General features: G+C 38.0%; 4 protein-coding genes across 5 annotated transcripts; 3 read left to right on the forward strand and 1 right to left on the reverse strand.

Moving 5' to 3' along the window:
* The first annotated feature begins 1,244 nt into the window (after positions 1 to 1,244).
* On the forward strand, positions 1,245 to 6,536 carry LOC105052717 (sm-like protein LSM2). The gene is made up of 3 exons (XM_010933639.4): positions 1,245 to 1,422; positions 1,517 to 1,675; positions 6,197 to 6,536. The coding sequence occupies exons 1-3, from the start codon at positions 1,420 to 1,422 to the stop codon at positions 6,314 to 6,316; spliced, it is 282 nt and encodes a 93-aa protein (XP_010931941.1). The 5' UTR covers positions 1,245 to 1,419; the 3' UTR covers positions 6,317 to 6,536.
* A 195-nt stretch (positions 6,537 to 6,731) lies between these two features.
* Positions 6,732 to 14,535, forward strand: LOC105052718 (uncharacterized). Of its 2 annotated transcripts, XM_010933641.4 has the most exons (9): positions 6,732 to 6,857; positions 7,698 to 7,789; positions 7,956 to 8,020; positions 11,411 to 11,562; positions 11,831 to 11,961; positions 12,086 to 12,324; positions 12,399 to 12,629; positions 12,731 to 12,814; positions 13,985 to 14,535. In XM_010933641.4, the coding sequence occupies exons 3-9, from the start codon at positions 7,980 to 7,982 to the stop codon at positions 14,244 to 14,246; spliced, it is 1,140 nt and encodes a 379-aa protein (XP_010931943.1). In that variant the 5' UTR covers positions 6,732 to 6,857; positions 7,698 to 7,789; positions 7,956 to 7,979; the 3' UTR covers positions 14,247 to 14,535. The 2 variants fall into 2 exon arrangements, with proteins under 2 accessions (XP_010931943.1, XP_010931944.1); XM_010933642.3 differs by lacking the exons at positions 6,732 to 6,857; positions 7,698 to 7,789 and having other exon boundaries at positions 7,818 to 8,020; positions 12,423 to 12,629.
* Positions 14,536 to 15,162: 627 nt separating this feature from the next.
* Positions 15,163 to 17,904, forward strand: LOC105052719 (pentatricopeptide repeat-containing protein At5g19020, mitochondrial). Its single transcript, XM_010933643.3, has one exon. The coding sequence runs from the start codon at positions 15,236 to 15,238 to the stop codon at positions 17,258 to 17,260; it is 2,025 nt and encodes a 674-aa protein (XP_010931945.1). The 5' UTR covers positions 15,163 to 15,235; the 3' UTR covers positions 17,261 to 17,904.
* A 1,132-nt stretch (positions 17,905 to 19,036) lies between these two features.
* Positions 19,037 to 22,460, reverse strand: LOC105052721 (pentatricopeptide repeat-containing protein At4g39530). The gene has a single exon (XM_010933644.4). It carries the CDS (start codon positions 22,342 to 22,344, stop codon positions 19,864 to 19,866), a length of 2,481 nt encoding a protein of 826 aa, XP_010931946.1. The 5' UTR covers positions 22,345 to 22,460; the 3' UTR covers positions 19,037 to 19,863.
* Between the last annotated feature and the right edge of the window lie 1,360 nt (positions 22,461 to 23,820).

A 23,820-nucleotide genomic window follows, 5' to 3' on the forward strand; every position in this document is an offset into this window, starting at 1 on the left:
TCAAGATTTGAGAAAGTGGAGCTTTATTGGATGATTACTCTAATGTACTTTACAACAAATTGCAATATGTTGTCTTCAAGACACAAATATATATAGGGCTAGATTTGGGTCAGGTTGGTTGGATTTGAGTTCAGATCTGATCAGATCAAAATTGAATAATGAGGATTTCATATTGATGATTCAAATAGTTGGATGCAATCTACTATCTTAAAATTACTTACACACAAAAAATCATTTAATTTGAATATCTCTAGTCTATACAAGTGATCAAAAAATATTTTTAAGTCAATTTTATTTAGACCGTTTAATTTTTAACTATTTGATACATAGATTAGGTATTTCCAAATCATATAATTTTTTTGTGTACAGGCAGTTTTGAGATAGTAAATCATATTCAATAGTTTGAATCATTAATTTAAGATTTATATTATAAAGTTTTGATTGGATCGAATCTAAATCCAAATCCGATCGATCCGATTCTAGTCTAATTCTCTCTTTCTTTCTATATATATATAAGCAGCCACTTTTAGTGTGTTAGAAGGCTTTTAGTTACATTGCTACTAAGAAATCCTAAACTTTTTTCTTCTTCTTCATTTTTTTTTATGGAAAACATCAAAATACTCAACTATCATCTGACCTATCTATATTTGTCATCAATTTATATCCAATCCATTTGTTTTCTCTAGGTCCATATCTAGTCTATCAACCCTTTTTTTGTTATCATTTATCAATTATATATTTTAAAAATAGAAAAAAAAAATTATTTTTTGGTCATCATTTATGAACTATATATTTTAAAAATTTAAAATGTAATGACTGAGAAGAAGAGATCTAGGGTTAGATTTCTAGATAAAATAAGATAGAAGAAACTCATGTCGAGAGAAAAAAAAATACAATTGACCGTTAACATATTGTGCACTTCACTTTTCTCCTCTCTTTTTTTTTCTTTTTATTTTGCTCTCTTAGCTAACAATTAATCATAAGATTTTTTTTTTTTAACCACTCAAATTAAGCCTTGGCTCGCCTCGCCTCCCACAATATTACCATTATTTAATAATCTAAAATTAGATACTAACGGTTTATTTGAACCATATTAATCCATCGAGAGCACAAGAAATAGATTTATATATATATATATATCATATATTTGAATTTTTTATTGAATTTTTTAATTTCATTAATAAATATAGATATAGATTTTTTCTTCATTTAGGAATACACAGGTCAAGGTGCATCGCATTTTGGTTATCCGCTATGCTTATAAGCGGGGTGTAATCCTACTGGGAAACGACCATGATTACTTTCTGGGTCCAATACTTTTGAAGCCGGAGCAAGGCGTCGTCAACATACTCTCCTGCTTGAGAGGGGAAAGCGCTTAGGGTGTCTCCTTTTTTTTCTATCGTTCTCGAGAGATCGAAGATGGTATGTTCAAACTATTTGTGCTCTTGTTTGCCTGTTAACATGAATTCTTCCTCTGAGGCATTCTATCGAACGGTTTTTCTTCTTTCCCTCGTAGCTCTTCTTCTCGTATTTCAAGGAGCTGGTGGGGAAGGAAGTGACAGTGGAGCTAAAGAACGACCTCGCCATCCGAGGCATCCTCCATTCGGTAGATCAGTACCTCAACATAAAGCTCGAGAACACTAGGGTTGTCGATCAAGACAAGTACCCCCATTTGGTATTGTTCTACCCTTTTTTTTTTTTTAATCGGCTGTACTCTGTTTTTGATTCCTAGATGTAGAACTTTGCTTACTGGTTGTTTAGGATTGTCTGGTACTCTTGAATTTATGCTGCATGTGAAAAAGGACAAATTTGGTGGTTAGAGTTCATCGGACTTAAAAATTAGGGTTTGCGGTTATAGTTTAGATCTTGTGGTGGGAGTCTTTAAAGGTTGTAAAAAACCGGACTTCAGGATGTGAAAATTAAGTATCTGGATTTGTCTGAGCTGTGAGAGAGAGAGGGAGAGAGAGAGAGCCTAGATTTTTCCTTTCGGATTCATGGTTTGTGATTTGGCTAGTGAATACTCTGGATGGTTATTCTTTGTGCTTCTTTATTAAGATATCGATGGTAGGATCAATCCATCCTTTATTAGGACTGATTGGTATGCTGAAGATCAGTTTGTATCCAAGGGGAGAGTTCCAGCATATGGGCAAGGATGAACAGGGTTTACAGGAGATTAGGTTCTTGAAAATAGTAAATGGAGAAAAAAAAAACAGAGTGGAGGATGAAAGATTGCGACTTTACAGATTTTAGCATTAACTTCAGTTAGTTTGAAAACTGTTTTTATGGAGTGTTGGTAAAGGACGGTTTGCATCTTTTCTGCAGGAAACTTAATCAAATCTAGTATCGGGTTGGAGAGAAATAAGAATTGTAAAGAAGCCGGATTTTACGAGGTTAGGGCTTTTTTGGAGTAAGGATAAGATGTGATTAAAGGGTGAGAGGGAAGATACAAATGGATGCCCATAGAGGGGTATAAGATCACACGGAAGTTATATGGTAATTGGTAGGATATGAACAAACAAGATCTGATGAGGGGCTTGGTTTAAATTCAATATAAGTGACAGTAAAGGATTCAAAGGCCAATCTGAAATTGTTGAGATTGGAGTACTGGTAATGCAGCGTTTGGAAGAGAGAATAGTAGTTGCACTTTAATGTAGGAATAAAATACATTTGATATATGTGGATCTTTAGGGTTATCTACTCTTTCATTCATAATGCTCTGTATCTTTTTCCTTCTTCTCTGTTAACTCTCTCACTTGCCAGCTAACCCAAAACTAGGATCATTATCATCACCTGTGTCAGGGATAGTAGTCATTGTGCAATCTTGCTAATTTTGCTATGAAGCTTTCTTTTAGAGTTGTTGTTATTGCATGATCGAAAATAGAAAAGAAGTAAAATGACTCTTGAAACACTGCACACTTTGGTCTCCTTAGTCAGCCATCTTCACATTTGCAACAAATAATAGATATGGTTATACAAATATAAACATGGATTTTTATACTCAAGCAAGAAAGATTAAAAAATAAACAAATAGCATGTGCTATTGATTGGCATAAAAAAATATTCGATCCTCATCTTCATGTATTACCATGTAAATGAGAACTGAAAAACTTTCAGGTGCCTAGGGCTGCATCGGTATATATGTGTAATGACTTACCACTAACAAACGAAAGTATAAGCCTTTGGCATGGTCCAGCACTTCAAATCCGTAAGCAGTAGCTTGATCACAATTTTACTTATGGATATCCTCATGAGAAACTTGGAATCCAGAGTTAGCAAATTACTTCTTTCTCTGCGTATGTGCTGCAAGTTGCACCAGGTATTAAATTTTTTTAAATTTTATTACCATCTAGGTATCTTGGAATAAATTAGAGGTGTACATATAGGATGAACTATGGCAAGCCATAATTGGTGTAGAACTCCTCAAAATTAAGGTGTCCTCTATTATCTTACAAATAGCATTATGTATATAGACTGGAATTTACTGATATACAGTGAAAATATATGTAAGAAAGAGAGGAGGAACAATCAAATCAGGCCTTTCTTTTCTTTTGTCTAGATTTATCCACTCAGCTTCGTCATTATCTTATGCTACCCTCCCATTCAGTTTTGATCTCAGATCTTTGTAAAACTGGTTGTACTCGTCCTTTTTAACTGAGGTAATCTTCTGATAAAATTTGACCAAGTTGTATGAGTGTTTTGGCACCTCTTTTAGGTCCAACGTGTCTGGGTGCTAGCCCATAGAGACACATACGTAGTACATATGTACATACATGCATATGCACACACATGCACATGCGCACACACACGCACACATACAGACAGTATATATGTACATTTTTACATATGCGCATTATGTACATATTTATATATGTATAAGCGTATAGTTGCTGCTGTATTAGGACTCCAAATGAGATGTTTCTTGAAAATAATGGATATGTTTCCACATAATTGTCTACTAGAAAGCATTAAAGATCACAGCCCTAAGTTTGAACAATGAGATATAACTGTACCAGGGAAGCTACTGTGCTCTGCACGTCTGAATGTTAAAAATACTCAATACTTCAACTTAAACTCCTGGTTTAGATTTGTCTTTTCTAGCTAACTGCATATAGGTCTAAACTATCGAGAAACTTCCTCTCATGCCATTCTCATTAACGAGGGACATCTGTAAAGGGTTTTGTTTGGGTAAAATAAATTCTCTTGGATTGGGTGGGGTTGATTAATAAGCATGCTGGACAATTTATGGATGAGAAGAAATTGTTCTTTTAGTTAGCAACTTATGCAATATCAGCTGTGCAAGAAATTTTTCTTGAATGTTTATTCTGGACATTGATTTAGTGTGATGTCATGCAGAAAACAACTTTGGAGGAAGATCATAAGGGTAAAATAAAAACTAAAGGGAAAAAATTGTGCTCTGGGTTTTAAAATAATTGATAGCTTTCTAGCATTTGGGAGGAAATGCTTTTATGTGGGAAGATCTTCTTAGAGGCTGAATTATTTTCAAAAAGAAAAAGAAGAACGTTAAAGTGGTTTGTACTCTTTTGTCTTAAGACAGTCTTTTCTATTGACAATCTGGCAAAGGCAGAAGTTCGTAATGGCTTGCTGTTGAGAGGGCTGGCTTCATTATATCTCGGCCCCATTCCATCATGCAACTCTTAACGATGCAAGAATATTGCTAATGTGGTCTGGTACTTGACATTATAAAGAGACAAATAACCCTAGAAGAAACTAACCATCTTTGGACGTTTCTGGAGTAAAAAGATTTTAGTGCCAGATTCTTTTATGCATCCTTGCTGGATGGTGTTGTTAAATGACATTAACATAACTTTTCAAGTTTATTTTTAATGTGAACAATGTGACGTTATAGTATCTATACCTGTGATAACCACTAGCTTGTAGGCTAGCAGGTACTGAGTCTTTTTATCACTTTGAAGAAGAAGTGAAATTAGAGGATCTAATATTCTGCGAGGAGTCAACATATGACTAGTGGGAGAATGCTGGAAAAGCATTTGTTTTGCTGCCTCTGTTCCTTCTCATATCTTTGATTCACAGATATGTTGGAGCTGGTTTGCCAGATTTAGGACAGTTGGTAAGGAACCATCAACTTCTAGAGACTTTAATGCTAGATAATTCTAGATTGTATTGTTTAAAAATTCATTTTTGAAGGGGGGTGGGAGGGGGGCACTGGGAGGGGGCACTCTTGGCATTGGTTCCCGTTCTTTCTTGAGCATTGTTGATTGTGCTTAATTTATAAGGCCAGACCCAAGTACATGGGATCAAATCTGTTGGCTAAGAGATTTTATGTTTTAAATTGCATTCTTACCAGTTTAAATGTTTGATCTGCATTCATTTTGTTGAGGCTGCATTATTTATTCAAACAAATTGTCAGCTAATTTGACCATTATATGTTTGGTTGATCATTATGGCTAATCCTTTTTCTATGTAACTCGAAGAGACAATGTAGTTGATTTTGTTAGTGTGACATGACCACCTTGTTGGTCCTAAATTTTATGTCTTGCTCCTCTCTGTACCTTCACAGTTATAACCATTACGGTTTTCCTATTTTTGGCTATTTGTTTCTCTGTTGATCTTATTATCTTGCTGCTATCTGACCAATTGTAGATTCTTCTTCTACAAGTTACCCTGTGCTCTGCCCAGAAAAAGAGAATGCCGCAATGTCAGAGTTGCACTCTTACGTAACTTGTTGCAAAACAAAACTTACACATCATGTTTCTGTTCCACAACATCCAACCATTGATGCTTCTTTGACTAGCACCATGGAAGAATGGCTTACCATTGCATCATATCATTTTACTCCACTAGGTCTTTTGGGCTTTAAGCATTTTTCATCGTCATTGTAAAGGGTTGTATTACGAGCTTTTGCTTATAGTCCGCAGTTCCCCATCCTTTCATTCTCAAATCAATCATATGAAATGACGACAATGTATAATTTGATTGTGTCTCAAGTCTCTATAAGCTTTAGCCTTTTCTTTACTAACATGTCATAGATCATTGCGACTTTGCTTTTGTGCATCAATGCATTGCTTCTCATGCTTTGTTGTCAAACTTCTGCTACAATTTTCTATCAGGTGTACTGCTTACTGTGTTTTCATCATTTATCAATCATTTAAAGGTCTCGTGTTATTTGTATGGTTTGCGGAGTATAAATTTTTCTGCTGGCTCTGTTATTTTGCAGTTGTCGGTAAGAAACTGTTTTATCAGGGGATCGGTGGTGAGATATGTTCAACTCCCTCCCGATGGAGTGGACATCGATATTCTTCATGATGCCACTAGGAGAGAAGCCCGCGGTGGCTGATGGTCCGAGCTCGGACTCCCCTTTTTATATCAGGGGATCGGTGGTGAGATATGTTCAACTCCTTGATGGAGTGGACATTGATACCCTCCATGATGCCTTGAGGAGAGAAGCGTGTGGTGGTTGATAGGGTGTAGTTTCTTTCGAGTTTTTGAAGCTTGTTATCAATGCTTGCAGCAAAATATCTATGTTATTTCGAAACATCTACATTTTTCTTGCATTATTCTTGGTCCTTGGGATTGCAGAAATTTACCGAGTCCTTGATAGCTGAAATACTATGCTCGTTTGATACCTGCTCTTCGTTTTCCCCTGTTTCTAGAACCTCAACATTTTTATAAGTTTTTTTCACTTACGTAACGTGAACCAACTTCATCTAATTAGCAAAATAGTGAGCCGATGAACTTATAAAAGGGACATTTAACCGTAAGATCACGCTTCTTTTCCTTGATATTTTTATGGGTACTTCCACTTAATGACGTGAATCTTTTTGTGAAGGGCAATGCTTGATGGACGATGTGCGCAGGTAAAGCCTGCAAGCTAACAGGTGAGCTGAGACTGCCTTGGAGGCATCACGCATCACAGCACTGGATATCACTGTGAGGATACGGAGCATGGTTTTTGGAAATGCTTAGCTGTCATGCTGATGAACTTGGTTCATGAATCTGCTAGTCCGTACACTCAAACGGGAAACTATATTCTATTCCGCGTGCACCATATGGCCGTCATGCGGTTAATAACAACAATTTGTTTGGTGCATCAAGATGGGCACTCGATGAATGAGGCTCATAAAAACCATGCATGCATACTCACATGGTACATGCTATATAAAATATAACTTCGACACTCAAACCGTCAAATTGGGATAAATTTATAAGCATAGCAAGAAAATCTTTTTCCTAAGCAAGCCTTATTCAAGACTGTGCTTCACTACCAAGCCCAGGGGCTCATCTTAGCCGGCCTGATTGGAGGGGGTAAACAAAAAAAATTTTCCGCTTGCACAATTTAAATTACTTAAAAATAAAATAATTATGAAAGAAAATTTTTAATTCTTTTTAATTAATTAAAAATAAAATTACAATCTATTTATATCAATAATGCTTGTTTTAAAAAAAAATTTATAAGTTTTCTAAAATAGTCATAATTAGTAAAAATCTAATTAATTTTATTTTCAGCTACTTCTAAATGTCAAAATCTTACATGGAAAGCAATCTTTTACTTCCACCATCCTATTTCGAGCACCAAACTACGTCGAATGCGACGTGCATCCAACCTTCACAATTAAGTCTTTTTTTTTTACTTGATACTCTCTCTTTCTATATATATATATATTTTTTTAATTAAAAATTATGCTGAGAACTTATAGTTTCTAAAGCTTTCCATATAGATTTCACTCCTGGATCCTGCCGAGACCAACCTGAAGTGGTGATGGTGAACCCAATGAGGCTGGGTATCCTCCAGAATTAGCTCAAATATACGGTAAACAGCCGATGCTTTTTACTTTTTTGGTTTTTGTTAAAAGCTCTCGCCTCTCACTCGATTAGTGTGAGCAGCCGACCAAAAGAGCTGCGCTAAGAGCTCTCCGTCATTGCGTTACTTTTCGCATCCTTTCTTTCACAATCACAACCGGTTCGTTTATCTGCAGCTTTCCCTTAGCCTACCACCTAATATGGATCTGGATCCCCACCAGGAGCCTACCACAACCCGACGGTGAGTGTTCCTAAAGATCTCGATCTTCTCATATTTTCTTCACATGATTTCGGTGGAAAAATCTCGAACGGATTCGATTTTTTCCAGGGTTTTATTTTCTTCCCCTTTTTTCCTTCCTTTTTTGAGTGCTTTGATCTAAATAGGCATGATGCTCTTTCTATTTGATTTTGTTCCTCAAAGAATGGTTTCTCCTTGAGAAATAACTTTTGATTGGAGTATTGTAACCAGAGGCTCTGAGACCCGTTTCCAGGAAATGGAAACAATGGGTGAGTTTCACTTCCCCTGCATTCCCACTGCCCGTTGTAGGAAGATTGCCATTCCAAAAAAAAAAAGAAATCTAATCTTTTTGATGGTGCTGTTATGCTGACTCATATACAGTGATGATACGCGTGACAAGGATTTTGCGGAAGCGTGCTTATTTAAAGCTTTACAAATTGCTGCATTCAAATTTTTATCTTTATTTGCTATTTCGTACGAATTTGCTATATAGGTATATTATGTGGAAACATTGAATACGCTATGCAAAAAAATGTGGTCTAGATTTAATGTTATTAAGGTGGCATTAAATGTTCCACTTCGAGTTTGATTGATAAGAGGTATGATTATGAAGTAAGATTTGTGTACTTATCCTTATTTTATAATAACTCTGTGAGGCAATTTTACATGTTCTTTTGCTGGTGAACCTATGATAGATTTTTGCTTGCACCTCCACATATTGGCATTTTAGATCAGACGAGACTGTTTAGTCTAGAGGATGTTGGAATGTGGAGCAAATATCAAAGATGGGATTTTTGAGGATTGAGCTTAATGTCCTTTTTAGGGTTCAGCTTTTAAAAATGGAATAATTTATGAGCATATTTCTAATTCTTGTAAATAGATTTTGGAGATCAGTCATATTTATGTGCAAGTCTCATGAGGCTATCCTATATACATCTTCTCTCTCCTCAAATCAAGCTACTCAGATTCTTCATTTTCTTCGTCTTCATGTTGTTGGGTTTCAACTTCTTTAGTGGCAATGCCCATGCATGTGGTCAGTCTCACCTAGGGATGCGGCATGAGTGCAAAATGTCCAAGTGTTTTCAAGTATCAAACATGGCAACCTCCAAAAAATTTGACAAAGGGATATGACATATATATACATTGCTTTGATGCCTATCCAAAAAGAGAAACTGAAAAGAGAAAAAAGAGAAAGACATAATATCTATGAACAAAATAATGGAACCATGGGTTTGCAAGTTGTTTTAAGTTATTTAATAGGTTCATTTAAGATTACTTAAGATGTGTCAAGATACTTAAAGTGATAATTAGCCATGACAGCTTATATAAAACATAGTGACACTTCCCATAACAAGTCTCTCTCTCTCTCTCTCTCTCACACACACACACACACAGAGAGAGGAACATGACCCATTAAATTGGATTTGGTTGCATCTTTTAGTGCTTCCATCTGAATCTTGGGCAATTTATGATGCCTGCCTAGCCTTGCAAACCAAGTTAGGGGTACCTGAAAGAGGCAACAGTCATGCTTCATGTTCCAGATTGTATAACAAAGTTTTGGCTGACAACTATAATGTCACTGTTGGAAAAAATTGTTCCTTGATTAGGTTAAGCATTTGGCGGTCATGGACAGAATCATGTTATTTACACTTATGAAGAGATGAGACTACCTCCGATCTTTTTTCTGAAACAACGAAAAGTGTACTACTTTACTTTATCCTTTGTCACTCCATATATATATAGTCATTGTAATTTTAGTTCCTTGCTCTACACTACCTAGAATGGTTTGTGTTTTTCCAATGGTCTTTGTCAAATAATATAAATCTATGTTTTAGTATATTGGATTCAAAACTTTTATAATGCAAATGTTAAATTTTGATAATATTCTCTCTCTCTCTCTCTATACACACACACACACACACACATATATATATATAGAGAGAGAGAGAGAGAGGGTAGGCTTAGGACAATTGGATTTGGAGCCAAATCCGGTCAAATTCCCCATCATCCAATCCACATGAATCTCCATACAGTAAACTAAAAAGTTAATGGCCAATTTTATACCCATTTGGATTTGAAAAGTATTAAAAAATGAGGCTATTAATGCAGATGGAATGGAAGCCTACACACGCTAAGAGTTGGGGGTTGAGTTTGTGTTTATTTTGGAGTATTTATGTTTATCGTCGCCGAGTTTGTGTTTATTGTGGAGCGTTTTTGTTTATTCTAGACTCGTTTGTATTTATTCTAGTAATGTTTGTGTTTATTTTGAAGAGATTTGTATTTATTCCATCCAAAGTTTGTGTTTATCCTTCATAGTTTGTGTTTATTTTAGAGGAGGTGTAAAATGACTTGTCCCATTGGTATTAATGGTGGATCCAAAGTAAATACAAACAAAATAAACAGAAACACTCCAGAATAAACACAAATTCTGCAGCGATAAACAGAAAACTCTAAAATTAATATTTAGGCTTCTGTGCCCCATTCTATCCATGTTAATGGCTTGTTTTCTTTTTTAAATTTTTTCAAACCCAAACAGATGGAAAAGTAGTCATTAATTTTTTGGTTTGCTATATGGAGATTCGTGCAGATCAGATCATGGGAAACCGGACCGGATTTGGAGCCCAAGCCTACTCTCTCTCTCTCTCTCTCTCTCTCTCTCTATATATATATATATATATATATATATATATATAGATTACGAGCATATGTGAGTGTGTATGTATGTGCATGTGTGGGTGTATTTCTTGTCATATTAAAACATGACTACTGCACTAGTTGGCTCAACTGTGAAGCTAGCAGAATGCAAAACAAGCCACTTCTACCATAAACATTGAACACTTCTAACTTTGCCCCCTTTTACCCCGATTTATGTACCATGAACAAGCAATTCAACTAGTTTCAGCACATGCAATATATGCAGCTAGGCTTAATACCAAAATTTGCTTGAGTTATTGAAAGTTTCTCCAATTGTTCTTGATTTTTCATCACAAGTTTTCACTTCCAATTTTATGCCAACTTAATGAAAAGGAAGATTGCGAATTTCTAACAATTTTCACAAATGATTCATGATTTTATGCTAATTGTTTATAGTAATTCTGAAAACTTTCTAAGTATCTCCTATTTATTGAGATGCTTTTATATCCTTAAATGCTCATTTATCTCTTGCATTGTCCCTCCACATTGTGACTTTTTTTTGCCAGGTGAAGTAATGTCAAATTAGTTACTAAACTACCAGGTGCATAGATTGTCATATGCTGCATATGTTAGTGGTTTCACTTCTAATTTGTTTGTGTTCTCTTTAGTTTATAACTAGAGCAACTCTTGCTCAATGGCTTGTTAGACTTTCTTGATATTAATAAATCAATCTTAAATAGTAATCTTAGCTGTTAACAGGCACAAATGCTCGGCATGCTACCAGCAATTCAAGAAAAAAGAACATCTTGTTGACCATATGCGAGTGTCATATCACTCCATTCATGAACCTAAATGTGGTGTCTGCAATAAGCACTGCAGAACACTAGCATCAGTGAGGGAACATCTTACAGGTATCAATTTAATCATATTTTGAAACTTAAAGTTGATTTCCAATAAGAAATATCATAGTTAACCTCTGTATCCTTTCAAACGAAAATGTAGATTTCCATCTTTACATGATAGTAAGAGCATAAGTAACCTGAATTGGCTGAGTTGGAGTCCATATGATTGCAGTGCTGATGCATTTTAATGTTAACATTGGTATATGCTCATTTTATATATGCCCGTGCCACTGACTGTTTATGATGGAATTGTTTGTTCTTTGTCATTAATATTAAGGTCCACTGCCAAAGCGACACTGTGCAGAGATTTTTGCTTCTAGGGGTTGTGATCTTTGTCTGAACATTCTTGACAGCCCCAATGCTCTCAGACTACATGAAGAGTTATGTCGCTTGAGTCCTGCTTACCATGTAAGTATGCTTGGCTTGTAAAAGTGGAGACCGAGTTCTCATCCTACAATGCTTTTATGATTGCAAAAGCTTATGTTCCTAGTGCTTTATTTAACTCTCCTTAATGGAGTGGCAATTCTTGTAGGGAAATATGACTATGTGTATTGTGGAGAATTATGCTCGAGCTGAAATGGATGTGCCCAGCTTAAGCATGGGAAGCAATGGTAACCAAGATCCTGAAGTTGTTGCCATGGACTGTGAGATGGTTGGTGGGGGAAGTGATGGGTCGCTTGATCTCTGTGCACGTGTATGCTTAATTGATGAAAATGAAAATGTGATCTTCCACTCATATGTGAAGCCTATAATTCCTGTCACCAATTTCAGGTACCTTTCAGTTCATCATACTTGAAAACAAGGTATGTAATTGACTAAGAATTGATCAGAAAATACTAGATAAGATTTGCATTTGGAAATTCTTTCAGATTTGAAATAACTGGTATAACTGAAGACCATTTGGTAGATGGAATGTCTCTCTTGGAAGTCAACAAGAAAATTGAGAAGATTTTGTATAATGGAGAATCAATTTCACGAGCCCGACTGGAAGGTGGAAAAGCTAGCATTCTCGTAGGTCATGACTTAGATCATGATTTAGATTGTTTGAAAATGAATTACCCTCTTCACTTGATAAGGTAATATTCTGATGTCACTCTTGCTGGACTGCTGAATTCTTTAAAAAGGGAATGCTATTGTAACACTTCATATCTTCTCCTGTTTTTTTGACCATGTGCAGGGATACAGCCCAATATCGTCCCTTAAAGAGAACAAATGATTCAGTCGGCTTCTCACTGAAGTACCTCACTCAGACATACTTAGGGCAAGTAACCTTTACAATAGCTGAACTCATTCAATGTTGTCAAAATTAAGAGTACTCTTTGAAAGGAAATATGTTGTTTTTTCCCCTTTTTCAACATCATGGTTGAAAATATTGTCCCTTGGCCTGTTGCAATGGTTTCAAAGGCCCACCAATCTGTTATGTCTATTCATGATGAGTATTTAAACCAGCGGCCCTTATTTAGCTATTTACCCATTATAATGGCCATGTTATGATGGTAACAGTGTTCAATTTTTGCCTTTTCACTGTTTATCCAATTAATAAAAAAATTCTAAAATTCAAATCATGATCAATCAAATAAATATTTTGATCTGTTAACCGTGACAATCAAGTAACACTATTATTTAACCTTTATTGTTAATTCCTGTTATAACTTCCAATATTAACCATTTGATGGCCGCTATTCTTATTATGAGAAAGATGAGAGAAGAAAAGGTTGGAGGTTTGACTGGGCAAATTATGGCTTTTATTTTCATGACAATGATAAACAATGGTTTCAATAGGTGGTCCATGATCAACAATACTGGCCTTATGAGAACCCCGTACATAATTGTTACTTCTTTTCTATCTAGATATTTGACCTTTGAACTTCAAGTCATGAACCTAGCAACTAGAAATATTCCAGCATTGACTTTCCGTCAGCATGCATCATCTTGTTTGCTTCTAACTGAAAGGGTCAATAAAAAGAAATGCTAATTTATTACTTTGCATTGATTAAATAGTTAATTATAAGTGAAAAAATAATGTTGCAAAATAAAAGAACAAAAAGGCAATGGTGGACATAACAAAAATTTACTCTCTGCATTTTAAATATAATTCATCTTGCTTTGGTTGCAAGCGAAAATTCAGTCTTAAACATCTTGTTCATTCTTATTCCTTTTTTCCCACTTTATATATGCTTGGAGAAAATTAACTACTGAATTAGAGCTATTATATTCATTTTGGATAATCATAATGGAGCGTTATTGACACTGTGCTTTGAAAAACATTTGGACCATTGGATTGTGTGCCGTCAATAATTTTTATCAGCTCATTTGTGAAATGTTCTTTATCCTCTGGCATGATAATATATGCTTATGCAATTGTGACAAATTCCACAAAGCAACACCCCAGTCGGTATTGGGTTTTAAATTCAAGTGTTGGTTCTTGCAGATATGAGATCCAAAATGGAACACATGATCCCTATGAAGATTGTGTTGCTGCATTAAGGCTATATAAAAGGATGCGATCTCAGATACACCAAACCGAGTTTCTAATGTCAAACGAGAGCAATGTAACTTTTCATACTAGGACAATTAATTGTTTTGATCCCTCAAGGTTGAAGGAACTTGTCAAGATGTCTCCAGATGATCTGCTCAGCATGTCAGTAGCTGATTACAGGTGCTGGTGTCTGGATAGAAGGCAAAACTCTTGACTCAGCATTACACGTCCAGCTTGGATGGATGTTTTGGTTGCTCTATAAATAGTTAGGATAATGCTGGTTTTCCATCTGTGCACACGCAATGGTTTCATGTAAAGAAGAAAGAAATAGAGGTAGAAACCATGTTAGTCCCTGTGGCAGGTTCCTATTGTAAATGAGTCATTAAAGTTTCTATGTGTTGTCTTGCTATTTTGCAGGGAAAAAATTATGCTTTAAGGGTGAAATAGAACGATTAGATACATTCATGCATTATTAGTATAACAGATTAATTTTCTCCTTTCAATATCCGTTTAGTTGCATGAACAGACAAAAATTGAGAGATATCTTTTTTTTTGTCATTAACTCATGGATACCAGTATTTTAGTTGGTGAATAAACCTTAATAATTCTTTAAAAAAAAAAAAAAAAAACCGAATGAACGTGAATAAAGTAAGCATATCTAGTTTTACATAATTATTCATGGTAAAGTGGCAATACTAAGATGAAAGTAATCAAAGCCCCCCCCTCCTCTTTTTTTTTTGTGGATTAAAAGAAACAAGCTACTAAACATTTTTTCCAAAAATCTGAATTAAAGTTACACAGAAACCAAAGTATCATTATAGGCCTTGGAATCATCTTGTCTTGCATAAATGTGGATCTTTTAATCCCTGGAACACCCGGTATCTTGGAGGGGTCTCTTGGTGGTGGGGAGGACTGTGTTCCATGATGGCTTATCTTACAGCCTTGGCAATGGGGACGATACAATGGTCCTGGCTTTTTTTTTTTTTTAATATAAATTATGGTAAATTGATGGTCAATATATAGTTATAAGCACATCAAGCATGCATGTATGTATGCACATATACGTACGCACATGTATATGTATATGTATGTATGTAAAATCATATTTTCATTGAAAAAGTAATAAGTAAAAAAATAAAAGCCATTATTTGTCGGGAAGTCGGCATCCAGAAAAACACTCTCGTACAGAGAGAGACGCATCTGATGCTCGATGCCGCGAGGACGGCCTTCTTACCTCGAGTTCTCAAACGCTGCCTCCATGCCGACGCCCAACTACCCCTCGAGTTCTCCCTCGTCGCTGCCCTCAAGTCCTCCGCCACCTCCCTCCGCCTGGGTGAGCCCCTCCACGCCTTCGCCCTCAAGTCCGGCCTTGCCCGCTCCAACCTCTTCGTCCGCAACGCCCTCCTCAACCTCTATGCCAAGTGCGGCCGACTCGACGCCGCCGCCCGCCTATTCTTCTTCCCCTCCGCCGCCGCTCCCCAGCTGCGGGATGCCGCCTCCTGGAACATCATGATAGCTGCGCATGCCAAGGCCGGCCGCCTCGCGGACGCGCGCAACCTGTTCGACGCGGTGCCCCACCGGGACCGTGTCACCTTCACCACCATGATCATGGCCCTCGCCCAGGCCGGCAGCCCCGCCGAGGCCCTCGCCGTCTTCCGCGACATGGCCGCCGCCGGCGTCACACCGAATGAGGTCACGCTTGCCAGCGTCCTCTCCGCCTGCTCCCGCTTGAGATCGGCTCGAGGCGTCTCTATGTCCCACGCCGTGGCCGCAAAATGTGGGCTCGATGTGTATGTCCTCGTCGCGACCAATCTGGTCCATGCCTATGCCGTGTGCTCGCAGTTGAGCGGTTCTCGAGCCGTTTTCGATTGGATGCCGGAGAAGAATACAATTACCTGGAATGCAATGCTCAATGGTTATGCGAAGGCCGGTCTCATTGATCAAGCTGTAGACTTGTTTGAGAGGATTCCAGCAAGAGATTTGGTTTCCTGGAGTACGATGATCGATGGGTACTTAAAGGTTGATAGGTTGGGGGAAGCTTTGATCACGTACCGTGGAATGCTACAAAATTCTGATGCAAGGCCAAATGAAGTACTGATGGTCGATTTGCTCTCAGCCTGCGGGCGCTGCTTTGCAGTTCGAGAAGGTCAGCAATTGCATGCTGCAGTTATAAACACTGGATTGGATTCCTATGATTTCATGCAGGCAACACTGATCCATTTTTATGGTGCATGCAAGTTCATTGATCTTGCTTGCCTGCAGTTCGAGTTGGGACATAAGTCGCATGTTTCATGCTGGAATGCACTGATGGTGGGGCTAGTGCGGAACAACATGGTGGATGCGGCGAGGGAGCTGTTCGATAACATGCCTGAAAGGGATGTTGTCTCATGGAGTACCTTGATTGCTGGCTATGTCCAGAATGGGCAGTCTGATCTTGCTTTGGAGCTCTTCCGAGAGATGCTATCAATGGGGTTTGAGCCCAATGAGATCACATTGGTGAGCGTTCTCTCTGCCGTTGCAAGTTCCGGCACCCTGGAACAAGGGAAGTGGATCCATGACTATATACTTAACAGATCCATCCCTCTAACTGATAATTTAAGTGCTGGGCTTATTGATATGTATGCAAAGCGTGGGAGCATTGGAGTTGCGATGCAAGTGTTTGATCATGTAAAGCAGGGGTCGGCTTCAGCGTCGCCTTGGAACACAATAATATGTGGTTTGGCCATGCATGGGCATGCAGATACGTCCCTGAGCATATTCTCTGATTTGCAAAGAAGAAACATTGAACCCAATTCAATCACCTTTATAGGAGTATTGAGCGCATGTTGCCATGCAGGCTTGGTGGATTCAGGGAGATGCTACTTTGAGTTGATGAGAAGAAAGTATAAGATAGAACCAACCATAAAGCACTATGGCTGCATGATCGATCTTCTAGGCCGAGCTGGGTGCCTGGAAGAGGCAGAGCAGATGATCGAGGCGATGCCCATGAAAGCAGATGTGGTGATATGGGGGAGTATGCTGGCTGCTGCCAGGACTCATGGAAATCTGGAGGCTGGGGAAAAAGCTGCAGCGAGTTTAGCAAGGCTGGAGCCCACTCATGGGGCAGCCAGAGTACTCCTATCTAATATGTATGCTGATGCGGGTAGGTGGATGGATGTATTTCTTGTAAGGAGAGCAATGCAGAGTGGTAGAATGCAGAAGATGCCTGGTTGTAGTGGAGTTCTATGAATAATTGCTGTAATGGACTTGTGAATTAGACATGATGCAAAGTCTCTATTTTGTAGACCACAGTGATCATATTGCCTTCACCAGAAATCTGAACGACAAAATTCTGCATTGTTATTTGATTGGCTTGAGGTCATGATCAAACTGTAGGGAGCAAGCTCTCGGGGTATTGATATGTGGCGAGGGTGATTCTGCAAACTGTGGGTCATCCATGAGCATGATGCTATGGACTGTTAATTCTCTGCAACTCAACTATTTATGCTATGATTGAGCAAAGAGGGGAAGGAAAGTAAGAATAAGATGAAAAAATGTGAAGTGTTGGCAGGACCATAGCCCTGGATAATCATAAATTCACATATCTGAAGTTACAGATTCGGTGACATGCCTTAAGCTGGTGAATGCATCATTGATTCATACCCAGAGGTGGGTTATAACATGGAGCACTCAGATTTACAGCAAAAGTATAACCAACAGATGAACTTCTTCATTGCAGCTGCTGCTTGAGATTTGAGCTGATATACTTAGCTTGGATAGAATCTTTTGTTTTATCAGCCAATAAAAGAAGCATATTTGAATTGGCTATTTTCAAACTGATAGTGTGTAAGCAACTTGTTGTGCTGTGGCTATAACCCTAAACTTCTTGCATAGGGTAGGTGGTTTTGACACCAAGGGGGTGCTTAGTTGGAGGAAATTGAGGTTTGGAATCAGAATGGAAATGAAAATTGAAATTGAAATGGATTGGAATCAGAATCGGAATGGCCAAATTTTTTGGAGCATTTGATTCGTGATCGAAATTGGAATTAGAATAGAAATTTAAATCTTTAAAGAGAGTAGAGATTGAGTTTTAGATAGATTGGACTATTCCCATTCCATCTCGGAATTGAAATCGGAATAAAATTCTTTCCAGCTAAACGGTTGGAATGAAAATCACCTATTTCCATCTCGGATTAGATATAAAAATATTTTATACCTTGTTCAGACATGGTGAGTATCTATCTACAAGCAGGACTAGTGTATATTCAGCATAAATCTCAGTTGGGATTTAGAGATGAAAATCACAAGCCTGAAATATTGATCCAAACCGAAAATGCCTGATCACTACAGCAGTGTTTCATTCTGGAATAAGAAGGGTGGAAGAGGAATAGTTATGCCTATTTATTTTTGGATACAATCTATGGAATAACTCTAGGCTCAGGTTATTTTTGTCATTTAAAAAAAATAATTAAAAAAAAGCAGGAGGCATAAATTGAGGACGGTATGCCAAGAATGGTATATAGCTTCATTTTTTTGGAGTAGCATGCTGGCATAAGCAAATTTGACCAAAATAACTATTCCTTTCCCTGCTTTTGAAAAGCTCTCTGGTTGGTACAAAGCTCGTCTCAAACCTTGTCCCTGCTTAAGACTGGCTTCTTTAGGTCGGTGTAGCCTGTAGAGGAGGCATCCATGAGAAACAACCCCGTTGGTCCATGAATGGAATAGTGGATATAACAATACTGGAATATGGCACCCTGATGTAGGACTAAAATTAGATGATGGCAGTTTCCCCATTGCATCACTATAAATGAAAGGGGTACAGAGATCCAATCTTCGGAAGTATGCCGATCTTCAATTTTTGCCAGGAGTCGCATCCACCGACTGCTCTACCATAGAAACAAATCTCTGTTTAAATTACAGCAATTCTGGTACTCCCCCCAGTTGATAAAGAAAAGCAATGGGATCCTTCCCAGAAAGGGTATATATGTCTGGTTTCTGCTTCACAGTTAAATAAGACAATTAAGCTAGACTAATTAATGGTGGCTTTATTAAAATTCATGTGCAACATATGCAGCAAGTATCATCACATACATATGCATCATTGCCAAATACAGAATATAAGATAGTGTAAGTGTGATAGATACAACCTCATATGAATAACTCTTTACTGCAGTCAGATGGTTAGAATAGCCGGTAGTAAGTTGACCTTAAGCAGAAGAACTTATTGTGCTTTCCTTCTGAAGACATTCCTGACATTCACAAGTTTCAAGTCCTCTTGTGTTCCCTTTCTGAATTAGGTGAATTTATTGGAATGAATTGTAAGAACAACAATCTGATCAGCTTCTGAATTGGCTGATGTTTAACCAAAGTTATGAAACGAGATCAGCTGAAAAATATAACTATCAAGCTTGGCATGATTGACATTCATGCTCCAGCCTGAGGAGGGTATGTATGAATATTGATAAGATCAGGGTCTATTGTAAACAGGTTGTTAGTTAAGCCCGAATCAAGCCCAAATTCACCTATTAGGGTTTTGTGGAAACCAGCCCCTGTTTCCAGGCATTTTGGTCCATCCTCCTAATTAAGTGGCCGGCCCTTTTTTCTGAATAAATAAGTGCCGAGTGGATCCTAGATTGATGCTGTGCAACACATCTTCCTTCTCTTCTTATCAATCTGCTGCTGCTCTCCCTTTCTCTTGCACATCTTTTCTGGTCATGATTAGCAGCTGAACCTGTTACATAAACATGCTCCAGGGCTCTTCACAGTAATGCTTCAATCTGAAAATGACCCATTTCTTTTCCACACTGATGTATATAGAACAAATTCATCTTCTTGTAATCCTATGTATGACCTCAATCATTTATATCATCCATTAAAAGTTCAGTAGTATCAGGTTCATATCCAAAAACCTTGATTAGCTGCATCAGCCCATCCAACACCAAATAGATCATGTCTGCCTCCGGATGCTCCCTACCTCTTGCAATAAATACATGCACCTCCTTATGTACTTCAACCCAACTGTATCCCGGTTCTTTTACTGCCCCAAAATAATCCATTCCCTTTCTCACCTTCTCCGCATCAGCCCACATTCCCTTGGAAGCAAATATATTGGACAACAGGACATATGGCCCACTGTCTTTCGGATCCTTCAAGATTGACATTTCAGCAGCATACCTTCCCAAATCAACATTACCAAACTCTCGACATGCACTGAGCAAGCTCCTCCACACCACTGCAGCAGGTTCGATAGGCATCTGCTCAATAAATTCCTTTGCCTCCTGCAATTTCCCTGCACGACCCAGAAGCGTAACCACAGAAGCATAATGTTCCATGCCCGGTTCGATCCCATATTTGTCCTTCATAGAGTGAAAATGGCATAGTCCTTCCTCAGTGAGCCCGGCATGGCTACATGCTGATAGTACACCCACAAACGTAACATAATTGGGTTCAATATCCTCATTTCTCATTAGCTGGAACACTTTAAGGGCTTCTTCTGCATGCCCATGCTGTGCATATCTTGAAATCATTGAGTTCCAGCAAACAACATCCCTTCCACGAGTCGAGTCAAACAACATCCAAGCTTCTTCGATGCAGCCACACTTTGCATACATGTCAATAAGTGCATTTGAAACATGAGGATCAAAGTCCAAACCTGCTTTTATGATCTGACTATGGAATTGTAAGCCATGGAACAGGCTTGCAAGATTGCTAGCAACTGTGACAAGCGCAACAAAAGTGAACTCATTGGGTCTCATCCCAGCAACACACAGTTGATGGAAGAGTTTGAGAGCCTCTTCGCCTTGAGCATTCTGGGTGTATCCAAAAATCATAGCATTCCACATGACAAGATCCCTGAGATCCATCTCATCAAACACAGCTCTGGCATCATCAGCACACAAGCACTTTGAGTAAACATCAACCAAAGCACTACCAGCATAAAGGTCCAATGCCACACCAGCTTTAATGACAAGGCAGTGAATCTGCTTGCTTAAATCAATGACAGATAATGACGCTGATAACCCAAGGAGACTAACGTACGTCAAGAGGCTTGGATGCAGGGACCCTGATCTCATCCTATTGAACAGGGTAAATGCTTCCACAAGCTCCTCATGCCTTGCGTATCCTTCGATCATAGCATTGTAAGAAATGACATTGTGTTCAATCATAGCATCAAAGACCGCTCTTGCATCGACGAGAGAACCACATTTAGCATACATGTCAATAAGACCATTATTTACATACTCGTCAGACTCCAATTTAGCTTTGATGGCATACCCATGAACCTGCTTTCCTTGCTGTAAGGCCATTAAAGAACCACATGAAGTCAAAATACTCGTACAAGCGAACCCATCAGGTCGCCACCCTAATTTGCTCATTTCAACAAATAAATTCATTGCTTCCAAATCAAATGAATTCTGCATACACCCTGCAATCATCGTAGTCCATGAGACCAGGTTCTTGACAACCATCCAGTCAAATAGCCGACGGGCAATTCTCACTTTACAGCACTTGCAGTACAAATCTATGAGCACATTATTTATCGAAACATCCATTTCTGTTCCATTTCGACACACATACCCATGGATTTGCCTCCCTCCTTCAAGAAAATCTAAGGCTGAGCAAGCACTAATGACACTCGAAAGAACAAATCTATCAGGCTGGACTCGAGATTCCTTCATTTGGTTAAACAATCGTAGGGATGTGACACTCTTCCCTATCTGTGAATAACCCGTGATGACCGCCGTCCAAGTCACTGAATTCGTCACCGGAAGCTCATAAAATATCAACATTGCCTTATCCATGCCTCCAATTTTCGTGTAGAAGTTGATCAAAGCAGTACCCGCAAAGACATCCGAATCAAGACCCAACTTTGCTACAAGACCATGGACTTGAGCAGCATGATCGAATGCCTCTGATTGAACACAGGCACGCAGGACACTGGCTAGGATGAACTCGTTCGGGCGATCAGAGGAGGACCATCGAAAGGAGGAAAAGAGACACAGGGCCTCTTCCTCTCTGTTGTGTTGGGTGTACATGGAGATCATCGAGGACCAAGAGATCATATTTCTTTCTGGCATTCTTTCGAACAGTTCCTGCGCATACCCAAGGAGGCCGGATTTCGAGTAACCATTCAGCAAAAGGTTGTTGAAGAAGAGGTCTGATCGGAGACCGGAGATGATGGATTGGGCGTGGATTGGTTGGAGATGGAGGTGGTGGGTTTGGCCGGAGATGCATGACTGCAGGAGATGGACGAGAGTTTGAGGTCGTTTAACGTGGGGATTTCGGAGGACCGGTGAGGCTACCGCGCTTACGGCTATGGATTTGAACGTCATACGAGCCGGACGGCTCGCTCCTGGTTCTCCTCCCTTTAAACTCTAAAGAGGCGAAGACCATATTTTTCTCGTGAATAAATAAAAATATCTTATGTAAACATCTATTATAAAAGTTTTTTTTTTTTTTTTGGGTGGTGTAAAAGTTTCCTTCAGTTTTACTTCACCTAGTTCTTAAGTTCTGAGTTTGCATTATCTATCTAATATATTGAAGGAGAACCAATGGCTCTCCCAGCATGCCATCTGTCAAGAGTTGAGCGTACCACATGTCAAATCCATAGCTGTTTCAAGATGACATCCATCGACAGTTAGCTGCACCATATATCGGCGTAGGACTTGCTGCCAATTTCTAACGCGGCTTGCTGTCAGTTTCTAATTAAATGGAGCTTGATTTTCGATTAAATGGAGCAAAAACAATCAAAATGAAATAGTTACAAAAGAGAATAAAAAAATGAGCCATAAATATTGCCATGTGTCACTCATCAAAGTATTAGCATTATCGCTAATTGTGTAGCGGATCGAAGCACTGACATGTTGCTGTTGAGTAGCGGTCATCGTCAACTGAAGTGTTATCAACTAATATACCAAATCAGATTATTATATGTTGTTTATGATATAATTGATCAAAAAAATATTTTAAAAATTAAAAAATTAGGTATTATAAAATTGTCAGAGATAAAAATTAATATTAACATTGAGTTTTACCATCAAAATTAAGATGATTTTTAGAAAAATAAGCTAAACTTGCTACGTTACATACTCCTATAACTCCTGAGGTACCACGGTGAAGGGGATAATTCAGAATGATAGAAATGGAGGAGGAAAAATAAAAATTGAAATACCCAGTGGAGATAAAAGTTCAAGATGATTGGGATGGAAAAGGGATGGGCATGCATCGTAGGATAGAAACACCACTTACTAGCCTACTTCTATGATCATTTTAGCATGGCCTTGGGAATTGCAGCATGATGAGCTATATATAGGGATTGCTCGATTGTGTTATCAACCGGACTTCGTGTTGACCTGCAATCAATGTGAGCTTTTATGCTAGTATATAGTATAGGATATAGTTTATGTAATGTGTAGTATATAGATAGCATGTAGCATATAGTATGAGATGAGATGTAACATTGGGTTTAATCATGCCAGCTTAATTGAGTTTGGACTTGATTATGCTTTTATTGAAATCAATTTTGAGGTTGTACTCCAAGATCAAATTTATTTTGTTTATCAATATTTCAAGCTTAATTTATTTATCAATATTTCAACGTCAACGCAAGCTTACTTTCAAATTGAGACTAAGCTGAACATGAGCTTGATCAATCAACTTAATAATGCTAAATCAAGCTAAAATCAATTCAAGGTTGAATCAAACTTGATTAAAGGTTTATTTACCATGTTTTTGTATCAAATTTATTCAAAGAAATTTTAAATAATAATAATAATAATAATAATAATAATAATAATAATAACTTTATT

Source organism: Elaeis guineensis, chromosome 10 (genome assembly GCF_000442705.2).
Source record: "Elaeis guineensis isolate ETL-2024a chromosome 10, EG11, whole genome shotgun sequence".
NCBI classification, from domain to species: Eukaryota; Viridiplantae; Streptophyta; class Magnoliopsida; order Arecales; family Arecaceae; genus Elaeis; species Elaeis guineensis.